This window comes from Phaenicophaeus curvirostris, chromosome 12 (genome assembly GCF_032191515.1).
Source record: "Phaenicophaeus curvirostris isolate KB17595 chromosome 12, BPBGC_Pcur_1.0, whole genome shotgun sequence".
Lineage (NCBI taxonomy): Eukaryota > Metazoa > Chordata > Aves > Cuculiformes > Cuculidae > Phaenicophaeus > Phaenicophaeus curvirostris.
In genome coordinates, this window is record NC_091403.1 from 2,253,224 (window position 1) to 2,273,920 (window position 20,697).

Below are 20,697 nucleotides of genomic sequence, written 5' to 3' on the forward strand. Positions count from 1 at the left end.
AAGGAACAAAGATCGCTTGAAGAATGGAGCACGCAGTGCTAGAAAGGTAAAGCACAGAGTGTCCTAGAGGGCTCCGTCTTTCATTCTTTCATGATGATCTGAAACAGGTGGCTATAAAGGGCTTAAAATGTATAGTCGTGTTGTTACCCCTCACTACGCTGATAGAGAGATTAAATAAGGCACTGGCAGTTTGCTTTTAAAAGAGGGTGAAAGAACACAAAGTGAATTAGAGATGAAGAACGTTAACATGAAGGAGAAGAAATGAAAGTGATGAAATGAAAGAAATGAGAAACTAGACAGCAAAGGGAAGAGGATCAGGCAATCCCACAGCACTTCAGTGAGATGACAGTGCTGTGTGCAGCCCATGCGATCCCAGGGCGATGTGAATTCCTAGCATGAAAATTCTTACATCCACCTAAATGGAATAGCCAGAATGGGAGGGTAAAGGTGGAAATGGCAGAAGTACCATGCTCCAGTTTAAAAATATGTGCGCTACTAATTTCCCAGTCTGTCTCTGGACAATACCATCGGCAATGCTTAGGTTTATTATTTTCTCTCTCAAACTCCTGAAAAGACAAAAAGGAATCCTACCAGTGAAGTGCAATGAGCAGGCTCACAAAGGCTATAAAAAACCTGTATTGAAATCCACTGGGGTTGGTTGCAGCCAGGGTTTAGTTTTGGTGATCGGTTAGCACTTTATCATAAGCTTTGCTCTCTATATGTGAAATCAAAGCCGTAACATCTCTTCCTTACAGTAACTTGTTTGAATGTAGCAAAGCAATTATTAAATTGAACACACATCAGAAGAAATCTACCTTGAAATGTTACCAATCTGGCAAGTTAATGGATTTACTATCAAAAAACAAGGGGTTTTCTTTCTGCACAAACTAGTAGGCTCACTGCACAGACAGATCTTATTGCAAAGCCAAAGACCTTAACATGATAAAAGCAAAAAGCTCTAAGTGTATTAATGCCTGTTCAAATGAATTGCCTGTGCAGTGTAGCAATGCATTATCTAGCCTCTATTCACACTTCCTTGATTAAAAAACAACCAAACAAACAAACGGCTCTCTCTTCACAGCTTAAGAGGCCCAAAAACCTTCTCACAGAACAATTCTGTTGTCACTTTCATATAGGGTTAGTTGATGCCTTCTCCCCTCCTTTTTTCAATGAGCTAAATATAATTAATGACTTCAAAATGGAATTAGTTCAACAGCATTTGGCTGAAAGCATTTATTTATATGAATCCAGTTATAACTCAAAGGCATACTGTAAAGAAATTTACTTCACTGAAAATTCAAATAGCGGCCTTCTACATAAAAGTGGCATTAAAGCTTAGACATTAGCACAGTCAACATAAATTCTGATTTTAACAGGCTTGGATAAACATACAAATTTTGGCTCAGTGAGTCTGCTTCGGCTGTCAATACTCTGAAATAGATACAAGCTTTAACAAACCTTTAATTCAAAAGCCCATTATTGCACCAACGGAAATAGAAAGACTCGTGTATCAAAGAGGAGTTCTTCCCCACTTTCATGGTATTACTTCTGTAAGACACCAATTGATCTACAGCCCTTGAAAGGAAACAACTTGCTTCCCTCTCCTGGATAAAAGTCAGTGCAGCTTTTTTCATCCATCACGGTGTAACAGCATCAAATATACCTTCTGCATCAACTTAAAAGAAGGAAGAACAAAACCTGCAAACCACAAAGCCATTACATGACACGTCAATTTATTTTGTCTGACAGATTCACTACAGAATAAAAATGTTTTCATTAAAAAAATCTAAATGAAGATTTGTTTAGAGCACTCGGTAAGAAAGAAATAAGGAAAAAGAGAAGCAAGAATTTATTCAGAGAAAGCCCTGGTCCAGTGGCTGCTACGAGCAGGCAGCTGCTATAGGTCTCGCTTTTGACAGATTTAAACCCTTTACCAGCTTCATATCAGACCATTTGGAAAGGACATGAAAGGTGCAACTGTGACTTATGGGCTGTTCAGGAGCCTGAGGAGCACTTGGTGATTCGTCCCACGTCCACTGCTTTGGGGTGGATTCCAGCCCCCCTGCTCCCTTTAACTCCTGCCCAAATACTCCCCCTCCAAACCAGAGACTGTTTTTCTCATCTAGGACTAATTATGCTGTGCCCCAAGATTTAATAAATCGCCAGACTAACTTTTGGTTACTTAATAACGCACACAACGTTTAGCAGCCTCTGATAAATTGTGTAACTGAATTCATTTACCCTTCTGACATTCAAACCAGTTATTGTTAATAAACAATGCCTTAAAATATTTAGGCGGGTTCTTTAATTCAACTGAACAATGTACTTGGAACTCATGATGGTATTAGCAGACAAGTAAACAAACACATGCTAATTTTCATTCCCTCAGTGCTACAGGTATTTTCTCTTTAAGAACACAGTCCTTTGGTTTCTTGTGTTTTACTACTATATGCTGCTTTCCCTAAAAACCACCACAGTATTTACACTCAACTTTTTTTTGAAGGGGAAGGACTTTTTACTTTTCTAGGCTTTGCCAAATCTTTTTTCTGCTGTTCAAATACCTGATCTCATCATGAAATGAACATGATTTGGAGTGGTAGGAACAAGCACAGCTTCACCGAGAGACACGATTTCTATACCTGCCCGTAAAAAATAGAGGGAAGAGTTCTCCCACAAACTATCCGAGAGGTGTTTTCAGAGCAGCCACTCAACCTGCCTGCATCCCCGTTTGACACACACGAGCACATCCCCTAATGCAAAGAGAAACACAAACGGGATCTCCTACACCGACTTCATGGCAACTGGCAAAGAAACAAGTTACAGGACTTCTTCCTTCCAATAGTCTCAAACAGGTTTTGAGAAGAAACGTAAACCCATAACAGAGTAGGTTAGGAATAATTTCTCCCATGCTACTAACATGATTTATGAGCATTCAAACTGCTTGGGACGTGACATAGTTTTCAAAAGGAAAAAATAAGTGGGTACTTAAAACTAAATGAATCTCAAGACTGCTTTCTGCTGACATTGTTTACAATAGGCTTAATTATTTACGGGGGAAACCATCCCGTTGTAGATCTGCCTGAATTTTTGAGAAAACAACTGAAGGGAATAAAAAATAAAATCTTGTTTGTAAAGCACCAGATTAGTAGCAAGCAATCTGGGTTTTGTCTCCTTGGATAAATCTCTTAGATAGCTGGATCAAAGTAGCCCTTTGTAAAACAGACACTTTACTGAGATGTTTGGAGACTTGGAACATTTTCCAAAGTGATAACCATTCTGGTATTGAGTTTAATACAACTTTGAAAGCATTTTCTGAAAACTGGAATTAATTATAATTAAATTTAATTCTTCTCCCACATTGTATTTGGTGATTACATTTGAAGTCACGCTATGTAATTTCAATTATTAAGGTGCTTTTACACTAGAAGTAGATAAGAGTCCTCAAAAACTGTAAAACTTGCACCAATGTAAATACGCTTGGCTAACAAAAACCTATTCAAAGATACAAACAATGCCTCAGCCAACACAGAGCAGTGCTTCTCATGTGAGACACACTGCCTTATGCCAGCTCTGGACATGCTCCTAGAACTTTAACTTTCAGCTCCACCACTGAGACAAGCTGGACATCCACGCTTGTTGCCCATTCGGAATATTCACTCTTGTCTAAAGGGATCCCGCTCACCGCTAATACAAACTTTGAAGTTAGCATAGTCACCAAATCGCTAACACTGCAAACAGTCCAAGAAAAGAAGTTAAGCTACACGGCCCCACATTATTTTTGTTGGCACCTTCCTAAGAAATGTTTCAATTCAATCCAATGACGCGAATAAAAAAAATAGTATTGAAGGATTTTGCTTTGGGATTTTGATTTTACAAGGCACTGGCAACTCGCCCTGTGCACGCGTGCGCACACACTCTCTAAGACAACAAGCTGTTAACTTGACAGCTCAGGTATTTTAAAGGTGGGAAAAACAGTCCCTAAAGAGACAGTTTTCTTTTTTTTTTTTTAATAATTCAAAAGTAAACTCCCTCAAAAGTTCCTTCCATTTAGCATGTAAATTGAACTCATTTGATTAGTCTTTCCAAAATGTAAAGCTCTTCTCTCTTCTAAACACATTCTATGCCAGCGAGCAGGCCAAGACTTGATGTACCGGAGTGAAGAAACCTCCACCTTTCCCGATCAGCACGGCACAAACACGCCTGCTTTAGTCCCTCGCAGCAAGGTACACGCACAGCCACCACAGTCACCCGAGAGCACTGGGCACTATTCGCTACCAATTACTATAATTTCCTGAGCAAAGGCTTGATTTCAGCCTGGGGAGCATCCTCAGCTCTCCCCGATGCCCTTGTGTGCGGAAGCCAGCAGTGCTATTAGGGGAGCTCAAGCCTGCTGCAAGATCCAGGTAAAGCCACTTAGTTGTAAAGCTCTTCAAGCGGAGCTCTCTCCTCCCCATCAACAGGCTGAGGCAACAGATACAGAAATAGGCCTCCTTAAAAATAGCTATGTTCTATCTTTCTCTAAACAGAAAAATACAAACTTACTTTCCTTGCAACGTCTTACTTAAATTGCCAAGAGTTAATGTTTCTAAAATGCTGGAAGCTCGTGGCTATAGCTCCCGCATCTTCCCCGGCCACAGGGACTCATCGTGGTACACGCACTGTCCTGGGACAGAATTCTTCCTCCAGGTACCATTATTGCAATGGGGTAGCAGCAAAGGATTTGGTACAAGTTTTAAACAGCCTTCTAGAAGAATAATTCATTCATGATCATCTCGTCCCCCTGATCCCTACAGGCACAACTACTGCATCTCTTCACAGCAACATTACAGCAGACCCTGACTCTTCCAAAGAGAATTCCAGACTGCTTGCTGACAATTGTTCCTACGGCTCAAAGCAAAAAAGACAAACAAGGGCACAAATTTGTGACCTAGTTCCTATCTCAAGCAACAACTTAATTATTAGAATGAATGCATTTAAAGCACAGTATTAACAAAAGGAACATTTTACGAACACTTAACCTGATACTGTTTTAAAAATATAACAACGTAGTCTAGGGAACTACGAGAACGTGGACTTGATGGTAATTTGGAATATTGTGACCATTAGTATCAGAGGTATTTACAGCTGCTTCACTGGAAAGAGAACGGGCTAAGCACAAGCCTGAGCCTTCGCAGTTCCCCCTCTCCTGGCCTTCTGGAGAGCTTTCTGTCCTTCCACCAGATGCAAATGCCCGTCTCTCCTGAGGTGCCCAAATTGTTATTTTCAAGCCTTGATGTCTTTACAGAATTCCCAGCAGTTCTTTTTAGACTCGTACATTCCGACTTCTGTTTACTGATGCACTACTTCTCTAAGTGTAGTAGCACAGCAATTAATTATACAGTAGTATGCCTAATCAGGTTTCCCTGGGGTTTTTAACAGAAACCCTTTGTATTTCTTAATGATTCCATGAGATGGTAACTATCTTTAGTTCTGCAATAAAGAAATAAGAGTCTGCTGACAGTATTATCTCCATAAAAGGTGAAATTGGAATTAAAACCCTTGATCACACCTCAACTTTGGAGAATTCAGATTTAGTCTGGATTTTATGATTAACATTTTTATATGCAACATAAGCAGTCAGCACTTATAGACAAGAAATACAAATGAAGAAGACTGAAACTGATGTGACCTACTTTACATTTAAAACTTAAGCCAGATACATTCAAATTAACAGCAAAATCTTCACTGCCTTCAACAGGACGTTACCACCAATCGGTCACCCGCAGTCCAACAATCTTCTGCGATCAGTTGCTCATGCTCTGCCTTGTTCTCAATGAGGACACGCGCAATGACTTTTCTTTACTACTAAGGCAGACAAACTTTCTCCGTAACCTAAAGGAGAATTGAGGACTCCTAAAAAACCCCAAACAACCGAAAAAACCAAGCAACCCCAAAAATCCTAACAAAACAAAACAAATAAATAACTAGAAAACAAAAAATCCCAACCCACAACAACTTACTAAAAACCTAAACTGGCAAAAATACATCCAGCTTTCACACTACAAAGGCTCAGGAAAAGCAGTAAAAAATCAGTTTGGTGGACTTGCAGCGTGCCAGAGCTGGTCACGTTTTGGCTGAATTGCATCTTTTATTAAAAGGGTTCACAACTGAAAATAAAACTAGACAGCTGTCTTACTATAAAAGTGTCATTCTCATAGAATCACACAAGAGTTGCTGTTGGAAGGCATTTCTGGAGGTTGCTTGGTGGAGCCCCTGCTCAAAGCAGGGTCAACTACAGCTCAGGACTGCGCGCAGTCAAGGTTTGAGTATCTTCAAGAACGGAGACTCCACAATCTCTTTGGGCAACGTGACACAGTATTTGTTCACAGGCATAATAATATATACAAAATATAATCCAAAGGTAGATGTTTAGCTTTCATTTCTGCATCCTGAGCACCCAGCCCGTGAAAGAGCGGCACTGCACCCCTACTTCTTATCTGTTACGCGTGTTTATACCCTTGAGACCCAGCACACAGGGGAACGGCGCAGCTGACGGCACCAAAGCTCAGGTGCTCTGACCTACAGCCTTGGCAAGACTGCATTCGGAGACACAGCTTTTAATTCTTAAGTTTACCTGTTCCCCAACTCAGAAACTAAGATGTGCCAGAGAGAATCTCCACGTTATGAAAGCAGCATTCTCCAGCATTCCACGGGGACCCGTCTGCGAGGCTGAACTGTATCTCTATAAAGTTCCTTTTGTCCTGTATTTGTTCTTTGATGTACAAATATGCCACAGACTAAGCGGTGATCTCTTTGATGTTGAACTTTTATACTTTATTGCAACTAGCGTGCTTACACGAGGAGCTGCCAGTCATTTTCTCTTCTAAACATTCAAATTTCATCAGGCACTGGCTTTATGAGTCAGATTTCTTAGTAACTTGTTTTCAGAATTTCCACAGGAACCGTGCTACTCTTCTGGAATGATAACTTGATTAAAAAACCAAGATCCGATCAGGTTTTTCAAGTATTACAAATTAATACAAGCATTAGTTAATAGATCGGAAAGTATTTAACATAAAGAATAATTAGCCAGTCAAATAGGCATTTCCTCAGTTTCTTTTAGATAAGCGGGGCCACTGCCCGACTCCAGCAGTGGCCACGAGGAGTTTGCATCAGGAACGGTGCGAAGCCAAGGCCAGAGGACAGTGGCACCTCTCCAGCTCCCCTGCCAGCCTCCAGCAGTTTACAGCTCAGGGACTTCCAGAGCCACAGGTAGCCTCCACAGTCCAGGTTTTCATAATGTAGAGTGCACACTTAACATTTTAGACTAACAATACCAGGAGAGATTAAATTACAAAGTTAGTTACTTCTGTGACAAAACAGTAATCAACACTGGCAGGAATAACATGTTATAAAGCGCTAATTTACCACCAGTACGTGCCAGAGCTGCCATGCAAAAGTTTCCATTCTGAAGCACTTTTGTGAGGGCTTTTAAATCAACGCGGAGAGTAGAAATTCTTTGGAGGGAGATTTTGCCATTCAAAAGGTCTCTGCTTCAGAGTGACGTTTGTGTTTGGCTATTTTTCCCTTCTGTGAGTATAAACACTGTGGTTAAGAGGGAAAACATCGGAAGAAAATTAGAATATTTTGGATCAGTGACAGCAAAGAGACGTTTCCCCGTACTGAGCTCTAGGTTTCCACAACAGAATCAGCACCACTACCCGCCAAGCCAGCTCGTTTAAAGATACTTCGTCACTGTGCCAGCCACAGAGATAACTGCTTTGAACATCTGAATTTCAAGTTAAAATTTTAAAGCGAGGAAACCATGTTATAGCCTAGTCATTTTTAGAGAAAAAAAAGAACATAAAATGAAAGAAATCTGTTACAGATACCGATTGCTCTTTTTCAGCAGTACCTGGCAGGTCAGTAACGCAAAGCGCGTTAAGAGCTTGGTGCATTCCGAGGTGGGAGCGCACCCCATCTTTCCGACTGGGAACTGCTAAGTTATTCCCAGAGACATCAGTAGATTTTTTAAGAAATCTGGTTAAATAGAGCCAGCCGCAGCAATACTGGAAACATCACATTTTTCAGGGCCCTTCATTCTTGGTGCTCACCCAGGTCCCATCACAGGCAATAAAATAACCCACCAAGAAAAACGCAGGGGTGAGTATTTCTCGTGTTACTGAGAGGTTTTACATGGAATTTCTGTCGACGCATCCCATGCAGGAGGCAGGAGGGAGAATTTTGATCCTCCTTGAAGAGAACAACAGGAAAATGAATTCCTTTATTTAGCTCCGGCGGCTGGCCCCGCTCCAGCCCCTACGCCTTCGCAGCAGCCCGGTGCCTCGACGCGCTGCCGGCTGCCACAGGCGCCGCCAACCACGGCTGCTCCTCCTGCTATCACCGGCAGCATCTGGGGAGGCAGGAACGCTCTGGGCCAGTTCTCCTCAGCCATTTAGAAGGCGCCTATGTATATGAAGCCTCTTAAATGAAACATCTCTGCCTCTTTAATTAACCCGTCTGGGTTTCTTTTATTATCTGCTGATACAAGAATCTATCCGGCAGTTATAAACATCTTTATACGCTCATATTTTAAGCAAATACTTGTTTTAATTCAATAACGTGCCCACGGTGCAGGAAAAACTGTACCCAAAGCTTAACACAATGCGTCTCTGTCAACCTAACAATGGCAGGGAGTGTCCCTGGGAAGGAAAAGAGCGGGGAGCGCGAGCTGCTCCGGCCGATCACTAACAAGCCGCCCCTCTCTGCGTGGCAGAGCGCGCCCGTGCAGCTACAGCTGCCAACCCCCCCCGAGCGCTCCAGCTTAGCACCCAACGGCAGTTTCACTGACATTTACGTCCTCCAAAACTCGTTAGTAACGTACCACCCAGCACGCAAACACTTCTACAGAAAGCCAGAAGGAGCCAGTGCAAGGAAGGGAAAAAACAGTGGCACCTATGACAAGCACTTTTTTGCAGTGGAGAAGATGAGTTTAATTCCCAAATTGAGTTTCAAGCAATCGCTACAAATTTACCAGAAAATATGTTTTCTCACAATAACTACTCTGCCAAATCAAACAGAAAAACGGGCTAATTAATTTAGCTGAATGGAAAAATGCACCCATTATGAGTAACACTGCAGTTGATCGAGGAAGACAGCAGCTACGGCTGCTCCTGTCAACGAGGAGATCATTCATACTGAGCAAATGTAAGCAGGATTAAAGCAAGCAAATGCCTGCGCACAGAAAGGAAGCTCCAAATGTTCTGATGACCAGGGATCACTTTTCACCAACATTCTACCCTCAACTTAGTCTAAGGACTTCAGGCAAACAGCACCTGGGGTTAAAGAGAATTTAACCTCCCTTTTGGGATGAGAAGAAGATAAATGACACCTCCAATAATGTCCCTTTAGGCAAAGAGCCATGCAGAAGAGGCTGGACAGGAGAGCACTTCTTTTTTCAGAATTAAGCCAAGTAAACATCAGCTCAGGTGGGTTTTAGGTATGCTTAACCCACAGCATAGCATCAACTCTCGAGACCCCAGCAAACTCACAAGAGATGGGAATTAAGTGCTAAAAGCAATGAGGACTTTATTTCCAACTAGATCGTGTAAATTGTACTAGGTCTTAAACAGCAAATGATAACTGGATGAAGGGAAAAAAGGCTGAGCCAATCCTGACTTTCCTGGTGCTTTGGAAAAAGAGGTAGAAATTCACTATCAAGCATGTTCAGTGCCCTTTCGAACTGCAGTGGAGACTGAGAACCTTAGGCCCTAGGTTGCACGTAACCCTATTCCTACTGTTCTGACTCATCTCTTCTGAAAATACTACTTAAAACTAAGACAATTCTGTCCAAAATAAAAGTCAGTTGAAACAAATGCAGCTTTGAACTGCATTTCACATGCACATCGCCCAGACTTCTGGGATTATTTAACTAAAGCAGTTAAAAATACCACCCTGCCTCACTTACACAACTTTGTATACAGTAAACCTCATTGCCCCAGATGCCTCTGAGGTGGAGAGGTCAATGTACCAGCAGAACCAAACACATCAGCTCTGGGTATCTGCAAGAGGTGGAAGCAGAAGCCATGGTCATGCTGCATCCTTCGCCGGGTTTGCATTTTGTGCAGTTAGCAGAAGAACAGCAAGAACAGCAAAGTCCATAGAACTTCAAGAAGAGCAAACAAACAGCCCATTGCAGAAGATAGACAGGGATAGGACCTTTTCCTTATTTTTAGTCGGCAGTGCAGAAAGCGTTCTCAACACAGCAGGTGTGAGCAGAGCTGGCAGGAGACCCAAGCGCACCCGCTGGGCCCAGTGCCCGCAGCACCTAGAGCCAGGGAAAAGCAACCCTGGCACCCAGGAACACAGCCCACGGTACGCTGGCACCAGACTAAACTCCAGTTTGTGGTCACTTGGGTTTGAAAGACCGCTCTGACAAATCCTTTGTCATGGTGCATCTGGCTATGTAAAGATTTAATGTCACTTTTCCGCCTTGTTTGAGAATGATCAACTTCTTCCAAAGTGCATAAATAAAGAGTCATGCAGTTGTTTTTATGAAGCACCTTGTCCCAGGATTCAACAGTAATAAATAGCACAGTATTTCAAAGAACACAAACATTACACAATAATTACATGGCCGATACCCTATAAGTATGCTGACTGTTCTATTTGCATTGTTCAGAAGTGAAGAGGTTAGACTTATTTACATCCAAGTGGCTTTAATTAAGCTTTGAGATAAATGCTTTTAAAATGAAAGCTGGGATGATTATACCTCTCTCGACATTGATTTTAGCCTAGATGGCTATGTACGTAGCATGACAAAAGGCCCAAAGGCTGGAGTTGCACCAATGTGAGCTACGGGTTCCACATCACATAGGAAAGAAACCAAAAAATGCAGTCAAACTGTGACCCTACGGAAGCTGAGCACCCAGACCAGTGCAGCTGTACGTTAAAGGGGGGCAGCAGCAGGTGCTGCTGACCATGGCAAGTTCACACCAAGCTGACCTGCACAAAAAAAGGGAATGTGTGGGACCCTGTGTGGGCAGTGAACCCCAGTGCAGAGTGCTGGGCCCGCCAGGGGCTCTCTCTGACTCGCCCCAGCCTGCCAGCGAGCTCCCTACCACCGCTAACCCCACTCGGGAGGGGGGACAGTGCAAACCCCCGTGAGTCACTCCCTGGGGTTCTCAACAGACGGTGCCGGCAACTGGAAGGCAGCCTGAACCTGCGCCAGGCTCGCCAGCTGATATCTCGCAGAACTTCTTAGCCTAAATGCCTCTAGGATGAAAAGTGAAAAAAACAAACCCTGGGCAAACTGAAGACTTCATTAACCACAGGCAAGGCTCCCTTTAAAACAGTACGAAGCGTAAGAAGAACATCCATCTGCCAGATCCCCTAACTAGGCTTTCTGCTTCAACTTTTCAGCCTGTGGGTTTATTTTTCACCCAACAAGCAGAGGTCTGCACTGTACAGAGTTCCCTTTTTTTTCATAACGTAACTACTCTTGAAGGACAGAATCCTCCCCTGTTAATGTTTATTGCAAAAGAGAGAAAATACCTGATCTTCAAAAGGGAATGAGAGGTTTCCGCAGGACAGTTTCTGCACCATCACTTACATGCATATCCCTTAAATATCAGTCCTCAAGGAAAAGACAAAAGAGCAAAAGGAGAAAACTACTGTTTATTTGATCTCAGGAGTTATCAGCTACAACTGGAAATTACAGCTCACAGATAAACATAAGAAAGGTGACTACTTCTTTTTGTTTTCCTCTCTCACTGCAAATGAAAAAAAATATTCCATTCTAAAAGGTATCAAGTCTGACTGCAATAACAAATTCTTGCCATATTCAGTTATTTTGCACGCTACAAAATCTTACCTCATGGGAATGCAAAGGAAAAAGAAAAGAACATGCTGCTTCTCAACTCCCTCCAACACTAGATAGAGAATTGCAAAGTCAGATAAACTTGCATGTGTCTACTCAGGAGAGACAAAGATTTGACAGTCTTGATTTAGTATGTGTAGTTTAGAAACAAATACATCAATTTAGAATTCTGTTGTGTAGTAAAGATGAAATACTAACTACCCTGCCAGTAATTAGCACATGATAGTGATCATTTCTATACTGCACTGTAGGCAAGAGACAAGAAAGAAGATTTAAAATGCCTTAAGGTGGAAACTGAGTGCTACATCATCCTAGAATAAACCCCGAAAATGCAAGGCAGTCTATAATGGGGAATGAGTAAAGAAACCTGTCTTCTGTGTACGTGCTGGGGAAGTACTCGATAGAAAGAGGGCTCGGTTCTTGACCGAGGTCTCTAGACACTACTCCCCGAATTAATAAACACCAACACTCCCCTCCCCTCTGCAAGCGCCAAGCTGCAAGGCTGCAGGCCATCCCCCAGCATCACCCGCCCATGCAGCTGCCATCCTCCCACCCCACGTCAGCTCACTAGATGGAACGTGGTGACGTTTCATATTTGCGCACAGCTCCCCCTCCCCAGATCCCTAACCGCTCACCTCTACAGCCTCAACCCTGCAGGGATATTTGTTTTTTTTTAAAGGGCACAGAAGCCCTTACATGGTGCCCACGGACCACTTGGGTTTTGCCCCAGTTACTCAGAACTATCCTAGAACGATTTTCTAGATTGTATTGCCAGCTGGAACAGGCTCGCCATTTCAGCTAGGCAAGAGCTGTACGTAAGTTTAAAGAGTTTGATCTAGCGAGATGTTCAGCACCCACAGTTTTTGCTGACTTAAACAGGACGTACAGATTCTCTGTACTTGAAAGGAGCGTCCCCAACTGAGACTTGTACAGAGCATGCAACTGCCTTTGATTATCACAGAGCGAGACACAAAGACAGATTTCCTCTCCTTTTACTTGCAAATCTTGAGAGACTTTCAAAGGGCCTGAAAAGCACATTTCAGCAATAAACCTCAAACCAATCCTACCCTGTGAACGTAGGTGATGCAACAAATGTCTTGGGTACAAGTCAATCATTCAGATCAGTCGTACGAAATTAAAGCAACACGAACTCAGCCTCTCAGCTAGCAATTCCAAAGGCCAGATTCTGTTAATATTTAGTCAACAGAAGTTCCGTACCAGGTTATTTGCTAAATTGGATTTAACTTTCAACAGTGCCACAGCAAAGGCAAATTTAAACACACTTCCATTTGTGAAGCAACTTTTTTAGACCTATGGCAAGATGTATTTCCATAGACAGTTGTTTACTGGTAAAAAACCCAGAGTAAGTACCAGTGTACTGGCAGGTTGGTGCCAAGATACATGATAAAAACCACATCCAGAGGTCAGGCTTGACTGACTCCGAAAACCTCACCCACAGTAAGCAGTGCTGCATAAATCCCTGGCTGGCCTCTGAGCAACCTGGCTCTGTGCGTCGGGAGAGAGGAGGTCGCTCCAAGGAAAGCACGTTCCCTGCAGCACAGCAGGGAATTTTCATTCAGGGACAGCTGCAGTCAGAAAAATAGCTATATTTCCAAGGATCCAAGCACAGACCTCCCAAAGCAAACCAATTTTCATTACAACCAAGTAAAAACTGATTCCACTGATCTCGTCTATCCTCCATGGAGCTGCAACAGATTCAACATTGTTGATGTGCACGCTGCAAAAATCGGGATTAGTGGCTCAAATTCTACCTTAACAATAAATGCACCTGGTAAAGAAAGCTTGGAAAATTGGCATTACTAATCTCTATTTAGAAATGTCCATATGAAGGAGAGTAAAACTGTTGCTAGGTGCATTTTCATACTTTAGAAACTCATCAGCAGACCAAACCCTGCTGGCCAGGCCTGATGAGAGTACAAGAGAAGCGATTCAGAGCTCCCAAATGCCAGGCCTGGTTCCCCCTCATCTCCCTATAAAATAGGTATCAAAAAAAGATAAAATAGCACACTTCTGAATCTAGCTCCCTTTATCTTGGCTTCACCTCCAGCTACGTACAGGCATGACAACAGTATCCACATTTCTACTCCAGTGCAGAGTTATTTCCTCACCAAATCGTGGCACTTAATCCTGTTCTCCTTTAAGTCAACCTTGAAGCTTCTGCCCATGAAGACGCTCGCAGGACTAAGATCTGCACCAACAAAAATGCTGCTGAAAACCTCTGATTTCTTCGCATACTTTCAGTAGTAAACATGCGAAGTTGCACTCTTCTTTAATGCTCTCAGCCTACACGTACTATAAACTAAGAGTGCAAGGCTTCCCGAATCCTCTACATTGCCTCACAACCACTGATAAATGATATTTAGAAGCCCATAAATCTACAAAATACTTACTCAGTTATGAGCTGAAACTGCTTAGTTTCTTAGAAAAAGACACAATCCCCCTCCCTTTCCCCTCTGCTTAAAACCAGAAAGTTACCTTCCTTATCTCGCAGCCCACTAGCGCAGCTACCAACGTGCTGAAAGGTGGCCAAAATCTTTACTAATCAAACCTGCGTATACTCTGGAAGTTGGAAGATTTCTCAAAACAAAAGGAAAGCACATTTGTCAGAACGTAACCTTGCATGAAAAACATGACAACTTGGAAATTAATGTCTTATCTTACCGACTTGGGATACCTCAACAGCAATAGGAAATAGGAAAAAACAGCACTCTCTTCACTTAAAAAAATGCCAAACCAATATGGAAATCTGCAACATCCTATATTTTCCTGCAGATTGTAATTTTCTGCACTTTAACTTCAGAATTGTAAGAGATCAGAAGCCCCCAAAATGCCACTACAGAACTGCAAATAAATAAAATATTCAATTCACCTACACATTCTACATTTTTCCCTCATGCCTTTGAGCTTGTATAAAACTGCATTCCCTGCGCTGCTGGTCTAGTTCTCTCAAATCAGGATATTGGATTGTGGATCTATTATTTCATGGCAGCCAGAGGTCATTTTAAGACAAACAACAACACGTTTCCTCCAGCTGAACCCCATCCAGCAAATTAGAGAAAGGATATGAAACCAAGAAAGTTTTTCAGTGCACCAGAACACTAAATAGTACGGAACATGAATGAAACGCACCACAGAAGTGCTCTGTAAAAAGTACAAAGACCTAAGTACTTTCGTAATAAAGCCATTAGGAATTACACTTTAAAACCCAAAAGCTGGGCTCTGCCAAGATTTGACATCGGTGTGGAAATTGGTTTAAATGAAACTCCCGAGAGTGAAAAAAATATTTCAAACTTGAGTTGCTGAAAATTGTCTGCCTGCTCTTTTACAACCCAACCTCGTGTCTTTGTCCAGAAGCATACAAGGCAATTACACCCTCCAATTTTTTAAATTTGTGTACTTTCCTTCTTTTCTTTTTTTTTAAAAAAAAAAGTTTATTTGATTTCATGGTTCTAATGGGCTTGGGAGGGATACTCTGAAAAACTATCACATCAGGATACGCAGAATTCTAAGGGACTGCTAAAATACCCATATAGTTCACATAGAAAAAGAAAAGAAAAATACATTTCCTTTTGTTACAGATGCAAGTATTTGAATCAACCCAATTACATTTCCTTGCCAAATACATTCAGCATGGCTAATGATTAATGAAAACAGAGCTTTGCTTTTTATTCACATAGGCTTCTCTCCAAGAGAAAAAAAGGAAGCCCAGTAATTGAAAATTACCATGCCTCCAACACTGTCCTGTGCGCTACCTACAGCCGCAGGAAAGAGGAAAAAGAGAAGGAATCGCTCTCTGCCCGAAACAGGATTCAATTTTCTTTTTCAAGGTTCTTTTTTGCTAAAAAAAAAAAAGAAACTTGAGCTAAAACTAACTAAGCAACTACAACTCTAGCTATGAATTATTTTAAGGGGTACGGGTTGAGTATGTTAGTGGCAGCACTAAACTCAAATACCAACAGGACCCCGCTTGGGATTGCTATGCAAGAAAACTCGATTTAAATAAAGACAGTTACTGGTTTTGAATTATGATTTTTTTTAAAGCAAATAGGACTTTTAAAAGCTGCACTATAAAGGTCTAAGCAGCCCTCATTTCAGCAGGAGAGCGGGCAGCGTCCGTGCCCCTGAGCTCTAGGTTTCTCAGCAGGAGCTCGCTGGGGCTCTCCCTTGGTGCCCCTCACCGGGGGCTCGGGCTGGCAGGGACACAGAACTTGAGGTTGGAAACCCAGCCCGGGGCTTAGCTCTGATTCTTCCTTCCCCCCTGAGCAGCTGGCAGGAGGATTCGCTGCATTTCACCCTCTCCCAGGCGGGCACAGCGGGTTTGCAGCGCTGTTGGCAGCGGGACCCGCTGCGTTTCACCCTTCCCTGCCCCACCAGCGCCTGTTCCAGTTGGACCCAGTGCTTTCTACAGCGATACCCACTGCATTTCACCCTTCCCTGCCCTAGCAGCGCTGTTTACAGTGATACCCGCTGTATTTCACCCTTTCCCACCCCACCCCAGTGTTGTCTGCAGCTGGACCCAGCACTATTTACAGTGATCCCCGCTGCCATTCATCCTTTCCTGCCCCAGCAGCACCGCTTGCACCGATATCTGCTGCATTTCACCCTCTCCTCCCTCACTAGTGTTATTTACAGTGATACCCACTGCATTTCATCCTTTCCTCCCCCAGCAGTGCTGTTTACAGCGGGACCCGGTGTTATTAACACTGATACCCACCGCATCTCCCCCTCTCCTCCCTCAGCAGTGCTGTTTGCAGTGGGACTCAGTGCAGTTTGCACCGATCCTCGCTTCATTTCACCCTTTCCCACCTCACCGGCGCTGTTTACAGGGGGACCCGGTGTTATTTACAGCGATACCCACTGCATTCCACCTTTTCCTCCCCCAGCGGTGCTGCTTGCAGCAGGACCCAAGGCAGTTTACACCGACCCCCGCTGTATCTCCCCCTCTCCTCCCCCGGCAGTGCTGTTGGCAGCGGGATCCAGCGTTATTTACAGGGAAAACCGCTGCATTTCGCCCTTCCCTCCCCCAGCAGAGCTGTTTGCGGCAGGACCCCCGCTGCATTCCCAGCCCCGCAGGACACGGAGCCCCCCGCGGACCCCCCGCTCCTACCTTTCATCGCGGCGAGCACAACGCACATCGTTGTCCGGGGGCCGAGCGGGCAGGGCCGGGCCGGGGGCTCAGCAGCCGCCGCCGCCGCCCGCCAGCGCAGGAGCTCGCCGAGCCGCCATCCCCCGCCGCATTTGAGGCTCCATGTGACCCTCTGACATCAGGACCGGCCCCGGGCCGACCCCGCCCCGCCCCGGCCGCGGCGCCGCCCCCGCCCCGCCCCGAACGGGGAAACGGCCGCCCCGCGGCTCGGCGAGGGGCCTCACGAAGGATTTCTTCACCCAAAAGGGTGTTCCGCAGCGCCGGGACTGCCCGGGGAGGGGGTGGAGTCTCCATCACAGAATCACAGACTAGTTTGAAGTGGAAGGGACCTTACAGATCATCTACTTAAGAATCATAGAATGGTTTGGGTTGGAAGAGACCTTAAAGACCAGTTGCAGCCCCTCTGCCATGGGGGGACACCTCCCACCACACCAGGCTGCCCAGGGCCCATCCAGCCTGGCCTGGAGCCCCTCCAGGGACGGGGCAGCCACAGCTTCCCTGGGCAACCTGGGCCAGGGCCTCCCCACCCTCAGCATGAGGAGATTCCTCCTTATGTTTAGTCTAAACGTGCCCCTCTCCAGTTTATACCCACTGCCCCCAGTCATAGAATCATAGAATCACCAGGTTGGAAGAGACCCACCGGATCATCGAGTCCAACCATTCCTATCAAACACTAACCCATGCCCCTCAGCACCTCGTCCACCCGTCTCTTAAACCCCTCCAGGGAAGGGGACTCAACCACCTCCCTGGGCAGCCTCTGCCACTGCCCAATGACCCTTTCTGTGAAGAATTTTTTCCTAATGTCCAGCCTAAACCTCCCCTGGCGGAGCTTGAGGCCATTCCCTCTCGTCCTGTCCCCTGTCACTTGGGAGAAGAGCCCAGCTCCCTCCTCTCCACAACCTCCTTTCAGGTAGTTGTAGAGAGCAATGAGGTCTCCCCTCAGCCTCCTCTTCTCCAGGCTAAACACCCCCAGCTCTCTCAGCCGCTCCTCATAAGACCTGTTCTCCAGCCCCCTCACCAGCTTCGTTGCTCTTCTTTTCAGGGCTGTCCCACTAGGTCAGGTCCCCCCAGGCCCTTCCAACCCAGCCTGGATCCCCTCCAGGGATGGAGCAGCCACAGCTTCCCCAGGCAACTCCATCTCCCATCCCTGGAGAGGTTTAAAAGATGGGGAGATGAAATGCTTAAGGATATGGTTTAGCAGGGGACGGTTGGGCTTAATCACTACCGAAAATGCTGGCAAATCAACTCTAAGAAACATTTTTGGTTTTTAGAGAGCAGGCATCCTTCCTCGGGGCTGGGCAACGCGAGCAGCGATCCCCATGGATGGTGCAGCCAGACAGGAGCTGGAGCAGGAGAGATTCCCACTGATACACACACAGATACATTCTCCCAGAAATCTTATGCATGTTCTATTATTTTCCAAGGTCTAATTTTACTGTTATTATGAAACTTCACAACAGCCAAAACTCTTACTAACTTGGAGCTGGGTGCAGCTCTGCCTGACCTTGGCTTTACGATAGGAAAGACGGAAAACAGAGGGGATTGCAGAAGGAGAGATGTGTTCAGCACAGATCAGACCAAACAAAGAATGAACAGTGTCTGAAGAAACACTGTTTTAAAGAAAACATGCTATCAGATGGATATTCTGTCTAACTTTCAAAGAACACAATTACTTAGATGAAACTTAACTCTACTTCAGCTTAATTAAAAAAATATTCCACTTTTTGTAATAGCAACTACTTCCTGCATCACGATGATCTCAAAGATCTTTTCCAACCTAGTGATTCTATGATTTTATAACACGACTGTCTGCTTAATGGTCGGTGGCTTGATCAAGCAGAACAGCATTTGCATTTTAAATCTGTCTGGTGATGGGTTCATGTTCTCTTAGGATCCCCTGGGAACACGAAGCGTTACACCGCAGCGGGAGTGATTTTCATATGCGCTATAACATCAGCTGTCACCATACTGTCAGCGTGTGAGATGAAGTTTTGCATCATCAGTCTATGCACACATCCACACAACACAGAAAAAACTCCAAGCCATGAAAAAAAAAAAAGCCACAGAATCACTAGGTTGGAAAAGACCTTCGAGATCATCAAGCCCAACTCTACCTGTCCACTACTAAATCATATCTGTAAGCACTTCATCTGCCCGTCTTTTAAACCCCTCCAGGGATGAGGACCAACCACCTCCCCAGGCAGCCTCTGCCGCTGCCCGAGAACCTTTTCAGTGAAGAAATTTTTCCTAGTGTCCAATCTGAACCTCCCCTGGTGCAACTTGAGGCTGTTGCAACCCCAACACGAGTGAAAATTGCATTAATAAACTAAATACTTTTTCCAACTCCTGCCTTAGCCACTGGAAGAGAGCATCAAATATGAAACTTCAGAAAAGCATCAATGCATTGCAATCTATTCAGTAGGGGACAGAATAAACCATTTCATACTAATTTAATGAGAAGTATAAGCTTTTAAAGAAAATAAAACAAGGGAAAATAGATAAACAGAAACCAGAGGAAGCTTCTTACTACTTGAAGCAAAGCTCTATATTTAGAAAGAGCCTTTATGAGATGAGGACACTGAAAGAATCTGTTATTAAATGGCCCCTAGTGACTAATTCTTACCTATTTCTTTAATGAGTTCTCAAATACAGTATGAAATTATTTAAACATGATTAGAAGCTATCCAGGTGTACTTACCATTTATCAGTCTGGTCGTTCAAGTCCTTTAATGCAAAATACTGTTTTAAATCTTCTCTATTTAAAAAAATTCCAAGAGCTAATCTGGCACAGTAGGGTCAATTTAGCAGATATCTTTGGCACAAAGTTTTTGATCCGAGTTTGTTGTCCTGACACACACTGCACCAGTGGCACTACATGTGTAATGAGATACTGCTCAGAAAAGTTAACAGGGGCAGGTCTGGTCCCAGGTGGGTTTGTGTTCATGAAATTTTATCCACAGCCCACGTTTTAAAGTTGCAACATGCGGAACAGAATGTTTACAGGACATCCTGGACCAAAATAAAATGCCACTGACAGTCCTGTCCAGAGCTCTTCAGAACCTGGGAAGTGCAGCTTTTACACAAGGACCAGCTGCTGCTGTGGAATTTAGATACAGTCAGAAAACTTGCAGCACGCACAAGAAAAAAGAACGATGTCTTAATGCATTGTAATGTGGATTTAGACCGTTGTAAACATTTCGCTCTGACACAGCAAGTAATGTCAGACCCATGGCTTGAAAAATGTCACAGTCCATTAGCGCTAGTTGTCTTGTCAGACATTTAACCTTAAGGTACAGAGCATTACATTATTACTGATCTGTATTAGTTTCCAGTCCAACTGAAACACAACTGGTAATCTGGAATGACGTCTGATGGGCTAAACGGCTTCAGTAATAAGCAGGCAACACAGATTTTGCATTCTTACAGATGCCTTGCAACAGTCACTTCATAAAATCACAGAAGATTGGTCATCAGACATTTTAAGTGAGAAGAGAACACATGAAACAGTCTATTATTTGTTATCAATATCCCATCTAAAGCCATCTGCTAACTGACTTCTGGATGTATAAACACATCCATTCGCACTTTAGTTTTCTGTCTTGGTTTGACCTCATTAAGAAAATTCAATTTAAAATCCGTTTCCTCTCAATTTACCAAACTATTGCAATGCTGA

General features: G+C 43.9%; 1 protein-coding gene across 3 annotated transcripts in view; it reads right to left on the reverse strand.

Moving 5' to 3' along the window:
- RORA (RAR related orphan receptor A) overlaps positions 1-20,697 on the reverse strand; it is a 338,545-nt gene that overhangs the window by 53,281 nt on the left and 264,567 nt on the right. Inside the window, exon 1 of one of the 3 annotated variants that reach the window (XM_069866983.1) lies at positions 16,986-17,079. The exons of the other annotated variants lie outside the window; for them this stretch is intronic. Within the exon in view, the coding sequence (XP_069723084.1) occupies positions 16,986-17,013 (28 nt within the window). The 5' untranslated portion in view covers positions 17,014-17,079. Of the gene's footprint in view, positions 1-16,985; positions 17,080-20,697 lie in introns of those variants that run through there. 3 annotated transcript variants of the gene reach the window in all.